Source organism: Pygoscelis adeliae, unplaced genomic scaffold (genome assembly GCF_000699105.1).
Source record: "Pygoscelis adeliae isolate BGI_AS28 unplaced genomic scaffold, ASM69910v1 Scaffold225, whole genome shotgun sequence".
Classification (NCBI taxonomy): Eukaryota; Metazoa; Chordata; class Aves; order Sphenisciformes; family Spheniscidae; genus Pygoscelis; species Pygoscelis adeliae.
This window is the reverse complement of record NW_008824898.1, coordinates 471,369-478,665: the sequence shown is the minus strand read 5'-3', so window position 1 is coordinate 478,665 and position 7,297 is coordinate 471,369. Positions and strand designations below refer to the sequence as shown.

At 38.1% G+C, this 7,297-nt stretch overlaps 1 protein-coding gene across 1 annotated transcript in view; it reads right to left on the bottom strand.

The window, feature by feature from the left end:
• The window catches only part of SLC1A2 (solute carrier family 1 (glial high affinity glutamate transporter), member 2), a 30,445-nt gene that overhangs the window by 989 nt on the left and 22,159 nt on the right, over nucleotides 1–7,297 (bottom strand). Inside the window, exon 9 of the mRNA XM_009324666.1 lies at nucleotides 2,590–2,821. Coding sequence (XP_009322941.1) covers nucleotides 2,590–2,821 — 232 coding nt within the window. The remainder of the gene's footprint in view (nucleotides 1–2,589; nucleotides 2,822–7,297) is intronic.

Here is a 7,297-nt window from a genome sequence, read left to right as displayed (position 1 = left end):
AATCCTCAGCTTCAAATGAAAACTTAAAGACAGAGCTGAAATTCCCCATGCTGGATAAACTGGATGCATGGAAGCATTGGGACATGGAAACATGACAAAATGCACTGATTTTTGAAACAAAGTCAAGCTTTTTCTTAGATAATTGAAAGGGGGAAACATGCAAATACAGCAATGAACAGCTTATTCAGAAATGAAAATCACAAAGTCATGTGAAATATGATAATAAAAATATACAAAAATATCATGCAGTAACAACACTCTACCCCCATATAAAGGTAATCTACTTGTTAAAAAAAATACATTGACCATGCAAAATTATAAACTACTAGCATTATACATGGAATATATTACAGAAAGTAAATAGAAAGGACATACTAGTAAATTAGCTTTTCCAAATTGTGACCAGAGTTGCAGTGAGCTTTTCAACCCACCAGTGCATTTGACAGGATGAAGGGATGTCTCTTCAGATTTAACAGCTAGCTGTTTTGAAGCCCCAAATCCTACACTGTTGCTTTTGCTACTCTAACAACTTGGGAGCTGTAGACCACTTCAACATGATCCAAATGCTTTGCAAATGTCAGCATATAATCATAGCTTATAAAGTAGACCATAACATCACATCCTCTTGGCAGCTTGCAGACAGACACATGGACAAGACAGGTGACCTGCTCAAAGTCAGCCTTGTGCTCGATCCAGTAAACCCTGGCTCTTTTTATGAGTTTAAAAGTGCAAAATGAGATTGCAAGCAGAGCAAACCTAAAACAATGAAAAAGGACAAACACTTCTAGCTCATAAATCACTGGTCCCAAATTTTAATTAAAGGGTGTGCTTAGGATGACATACCACATCATTAATCCACATTTTTGAGGTAAGCTAATGCTCAACTGAGGGAAATTATAAGAGAAACTGAAGGAGAAAAGAAAGTGCAGCAAGTATTGCATCAACAGGCTATTACTTTCTAGCTTGACTTTGATGTCTGTGGAAATCTGAGACACTAGAAGGAGATAAAATTGTCGGTATTCGGTTCCATGAACCTGATTCAGACTGATATATGGTAGCTGAATTTGTCTTAAACCCACTGAAATTAGCATAGCCTATTTCACTGAAAAACAGTTTTCCGAAAGTTCCAAAAGAAGTTAACCAAGAAGTGTGTGTGTGTGCGCGTGCTTATTTTTAATGAAAAAAATCTTTTATCAAATGAGATCTTTCTTTTCAGGGAGTTTCTTTTTTTCCTTCAAATTTTTATCTCTTCTGTGTCCTTTCCTTTTTTGAGAAATATAAATTAATGACAATTTTTAATTTTGTATAAGCATGTAGTCTCTTTCAATTTCAAAATTTTTTTTCTTTAATTTTTCTCATGGAAAAAGAGAGGGTCAGAAGAGGAAGGGGAGAGCCATATCAGAACAAAATGTTTGTTTTCAGTTTAAAAAAATCATTGTATTAAAAAATGGGAAAAATTGAGGATAAGATGAAAGTTTTTTCTTTCCTGAATTCAGTATTACTTTTTCCCCTGGAAATTCAGGTTTGGCCTGACATTATCTAGAAGTAAGCATTAGAAAAAAATATAGTCTAAAGAACATTTCCAGCCAGGTTGGAGACAGGTAAAAGTGATAGAATAGGACTTACATTTCCAATATATATGGTGATCTGCTAACGGACTTAGTGTAGGCATTCACAGTTAGATACTGGCTCACTTGTGGCAACTGGAAGATGCAAGAGAATCTGTTTGGATAAATGGCTAAGGTAGGCTCACTGGCAAATTCACTGTGTCAAATACAGTGTACAGGATCAGATCAGAGTATTAATAAATAAAAAAAAAGACTATGAAGTGAAAAGTTCCAGCTTGTTTCACTCTCTTTCTCCTCCTTTTCAAAAATTTTCTCTTGATTTTTAAGCTGCCCCATCCTAGTGGTAGGTGCTTAGTAAACTTTTAACCACTAACCTCCCCAAACATTTTCTCATTCCACTGGTGGGATTTCTCAAGCTCACTTTGCTCTGATCAAGATGTTATTATGACTAGTAATAATCCATATTAGTTACAGGAAGGATTAGAGCGAGAATATGGTGTTTGTGTCAATGACTCAAGAACGATGATAGAAGCAAAGTGTAAGTATGCTGTATGAGTGCAGGAGCATTCTGATGCTAAAGTGCATTCAACATGTCCATCTCTGAACAGCATATCATGGAAGGCAGTCAGCAAATGACAACACCTGTGTCTGAATTGCAGCTATCCTTCATTTGGGTTGGCAATTAAGTTCTCTGTTGCCATAGAAAATTAAGTAAATGTCCATAGAAGGTGATGCTATATTCTCCATGTCTTGGCATATTCCATAATACGCTGCATCTTGCCTTTTGATATGTAAACAATGTACATGATTTTTTCCCCTCAAATGACAACTTTTAAGAAGAGTGTAAAAAAACATCTTTTGAACTGCTCAAACTCATTCAAAATGTCTGGGGTTCATGGACCTTGTTATCACATTGTTATTTGCAGAATGATTTGAAAAATACATGCAGGTTAAAAAATAAGATAAAATAAAGCATGCAGTGCTATATACATGTCTCAATATCCATAAATGTGAAAGGTACCTTGCACTCATCTACTATGACTGAGTTGTGAGCTGCAAAAACACATTGGTTTGAGTTGTTTTCCCTATGATTTTTCATGTCGTCATAGATTGACTGAGTCTTGATCATTTCAATGTCTTCATGCCCTTTATGATGGGAATCAATGGTGTCGAGTTCTGCCTTGGAAAGGTGGTAGACAATGCCAGCACCAAAAGAATCCCCCACTACATTGACTGATGTTCTCATCCGGTCCCTACAAAAGAAGCAAAAGGCAGAGGCTGAATGGCATGAGAGGAAGAAAAAGTAGGCATGGCAGCCCTGTTAATGTTACAGTTACCGCATTTATTTCAGAAAGTTTAAGGCATCTTTAGAACAGAAAGATGGGAGCTTTCAAGGGAAATTGAAAAAGCTTTCTTTCCCAGGGGACTTGTTCAGACAAGGAGGATGTGTAAACTCCCATGTCCCAGCTGCTCATACTTATGGATTTTGGCAAAGAACTTGCGCTAGAGACACAGCCAAACTGCAGAGCTGTGCTTGACAGAGATCTCCCCAGCACCTGCTTCTGGAGCTGGAGGTTTCAATGTCAGGGTGCCAGGCTCACATCATTGCCCTTCGTTTAACTCTGAATTTATCAGAGCACTGAACTTAATGCAGCCAGAGAAAAGGATTTTGGATCTGATTAAGCGTTCTCATTTCTGGGACGGATTAACAAATGGCCTCTCCCTTTATTCTCAGTGAGCAAACTATGGGGGAAAAAAAATGCCTGAAATATCTCCATAAGGCTCAGGCCATCGAAGCTCCTCTCCTGGCATCATCTTTAGAGATGGTCATCTGTTAGCATGGCAGCATGCCCACTCACACTACTATATGCCAGAGCTCGGCATAAACCAAATATAGGTCACGGCCTACAAAATGATGAGCCTGTGACAGCATTTCAGTAACGAGTGTCCCTCGTTGTAGGAGGGTGCCAACAGAGGCTCACATGCTTCCTTACAAAGAAATGTGTTTGTTGGCACTTATTGGACAGGATGCCTTTGGACAGACATGCCACCTTTCTCCTGTCTTGTTTTTAGAGTGTGGCTCTGTCTATCAGCAGTGAACTCATAGTTGTGGATTTTCCCTGATTTCAGAATTTTGCCCCAAACCTGCCCAAAATTCTGCAAAAATAGGAGATGGTCTTACAGAGCACTGCAGGACTATGGGCTCCTACTATCTTTCCTACTGCAGGTAGGCTGTACAATCTAATTTGCCTCTTCATATCTGAACTAAACATAAGACTCCTGAAAACCTTCTGACTGAGGGTTGCAATTTAAAGCTATTGCAGCAACTGAGTCTAGCTTTGTCATATAGGTCAGAGAAGCGATTAGACTGATTAATTCTCAGAGGTATATCCATGAAGACTCATTTACACAAAATGGGCAGGTTGAACAGTGTGGACATTTGCCAAGTAACAGAAAAGCCAGAAGGTAAGACATCATTTCCCATGACAGTGATTAATTTGAAAACACCCTTTCTAGTATTTCTGGTACTAGATTTGTGTGACATCTCATTTTCCTGTAGAACACTGAGAAAAAAAACCCTAAATATATAAACCTCAAACTGATAAACATTCATTACACATGCCTATTCATGGCCATACAAACTTTTGAGCCCTTTTTAACATCTTTGCTCTAAATATCTGTAAATCTGCCTTTCCCAGCTGTGGAACTGTATTCCCTTTCAATTTTCTCCTCTCCCTCTCTACTGTATCATACTTACATATTTGGAGTTTGTGGTGTAATATCTCAGTTGAAGCAGTTCATTTTTATTTTTTTGTCATCAAAAGAATACCCAGAAGGAAACCCCCCCTCCAATAATCCCCCCCAAAACCAAACAAACCAACAACCCATAGGAGGAAAACATCCTTCCAGTTTTGCTTCACACAAATGAAATGCTTTATACGGATCTCATCCCATGCCTGTGAAGAGTGTTTTAAACCTGGTCAGAGTGGCAGAATAGGAAAATATGACTTTCCGAGTATAATTTTTAATTAAGACCACCAAATATACTGAACCTGGCAATATAGCTCCACAAAAAGAACACCTGCTTAATTTTTTTTGTATGAGTGGTATTAAATTTTGAAATGATTCACTGATGCCAGACTATGGAGGGGTATACATATATGATGCCAAAAAAACAAGGTGGAGAGAATACATAAATATAATTGAGGCACAATTCAAATTCTGAAAGAGTCATTTGAGGAGATGCTCCAGCCCATATGCATGTACTACTAGCCAAGAGATTCAGCGATACAAACTGCACACTGCTGCAGAACATGCTATATACTGCGTGAACTGAAGTAAACAAGTAAGTTCCTTACAACAGAAAGGACAAAGTCTTGTCTTATCAGGAATCAACAGCAAAGTGCCACTGACCTCTTTTGGGCCAAAGAACACCCTAAGAAGAACAAAGAAGACTGTACTTACTCTTTTGTTAAAAACAACCAACCAATTAATTCCAACTATGCTGGAATGATGTAAACAAAACCAATATAGGAAAGTTGCAGTCTAGTAAATGACTTGCCCCAACACAGCTGCTTCTGCATTGTCCATAACAGCTTCTGAAGAGGAATAATGGTACTGAAAGTAAAAGTTCTCTCTCAAAAGCCAATCAAGCCCGCTTGTTATTGATGTCATAGTACCTATATAGCATGCTAGTATGCAAAAAAGTAACTCCTGTTCCCTGAAAGCTTGAAAACCCAGTATATCAACCTTACTAGATTTTAGAAAGGAGATTAAAATCTTAGCACACCTGCTAAGTCAAAGACCAGGTGACATGTTTAACTTGCCTTACCCCTTTGCTGTTATAGGAAAGAGCTCCTGTTTTCTATAGTTTAATTCGATATATATAAGGCCCTGTTCATAACATCCAGACATCAACTGGGTCTGAATATTCTGAATTTAGGTCTAAGCCAAGGAACAGAGTCAGAACTCAAGCAATCTTTTTCTGAGTTGCTGAACGAAGGTTTAAATACTGGATCAGCTGTCCAAGCCCATTTTCTCTGATTCCTCTCTCTACACTGCAAAATACCACTGTATTTGAGGTTGTGCTATGATATTTGCTAAGTTTGTCAGTCTCACATCTGGAAAGCAGCCAGCTTCTGGCTAGAGCAAAAGAAGCTGGTTTTATTCCAGCTGTAGGCATATAATTACTGTCCTATTAAATGTCACTGTTGTGTTGTGCTTAGTTTTAAACTGAGAAACTATGAGAGTTGTGAAATGTTGGGTAACTTGCCTGGTGAAAGAGCTCACACTGTGTATGTACACATGGGAGGGGGAAAGGTTGAGCAACCTAATCTCTAGATATTAGAGAGGCTTGAGAAGAAATTGATACAGAAACCTTTTGGCTCCAATTTGAAGGAGAGAGTGCCAAGTTTAAGGACAATCAAAAGTCAGCTTTATGTTACACCACGACCAAATCATGCAGAACTGGTTTTGGTAAGACCACAGTTTCAGATGATGGTAGCATTGTAAAATCAATTGATGTTCTGATATGTTCTGATATTTTCTTTCATCAGAAATATGGAAAAACTCAGAGTAGGACATTTTTTAAAAGCTTTCATTATCTGGAATTGAAATGTTATAGAAGAGCTATTCCAAATATTTCTACATGGTTGGTTGCATTTACACTTGTTCCAGAGAAGTGGATGGAATAGGGTCTTAAATATTTTATTAACTTTCTCTTCTACATTCTATTAGAAATACTGCTGTAACGTTATTTGATGATCTAAAGAAATGGAAGAAGACAATGTTTGTAAGTAAAATGTCTTTTTATGACCTTTCATTTCAGATATTCTTTAGGTCTGGTTTGTGTGCTCAAAAGCTTGCTCAGAAGTTGGTTTGTGTGCCTTTTCTTAACATCAGCAATGTCAGCAGCATCATTTTCTGTTACCTCATTAGATCATCTGAGCTCATTACCTCATCAGCTACCACAACACAACCACTGGAAGATGGAAAATAAAGCTATTAGCTGTTGACGTATGTTAATTAGCACCACACTTCCACCAACAAACTTTGTCTTAACTTTGCAGCACTAGTGGCATGACACAGAGATTTTCACCTCTTTTTTTATCTCTTTTCCCTCTACCTTTAAATTCTGAATCACGCTGCAATTGCACTGCTGATTGTTAGGCCAGAAGGATCCAAACCCAACCGTTTGTGCTGAAAGGTTCTTTTGCCTGCCACTTATTCTGAAAAGATATCTTGAAATATTTCTTTCAGAAGTACTATCCTTCCTATACTTACATTCATCACTGCTACAGCTCCACAGTACAGATGTTTTTATTTCATAAGCAGGGTTGGGTAAGCCAGCAGTAACAATGCTGCTGAAGCTGAGCCTGAAATGCAACACCTACTAGTGGATCAGAACTGCTGGTAAACTTACAGCTCTGAGGTTTGCCAGCGTAGGCAGAGCTTCTCAGTCCACAGGAATATTTAAAAATGACATTTCCCTAAAAAAAACAAACAAACCACAGGCTCCTTTTGCACATCCTCCTATCAGCTGCAGAAACCTACCTATTTGCCTTACTTTGAGAGCCAGCAAAAACTTATATTTAAAATTAGTATGAACCTCCCTTTTGCTCTCTTCCTCCCAGCTGCAGATTCTTATGCTGCTTTCCTGTTTTCAACCATGACTTCATAAATATAATAAACCCACAGAATATCACATTTTGCCCTATGCCAGCTGTACT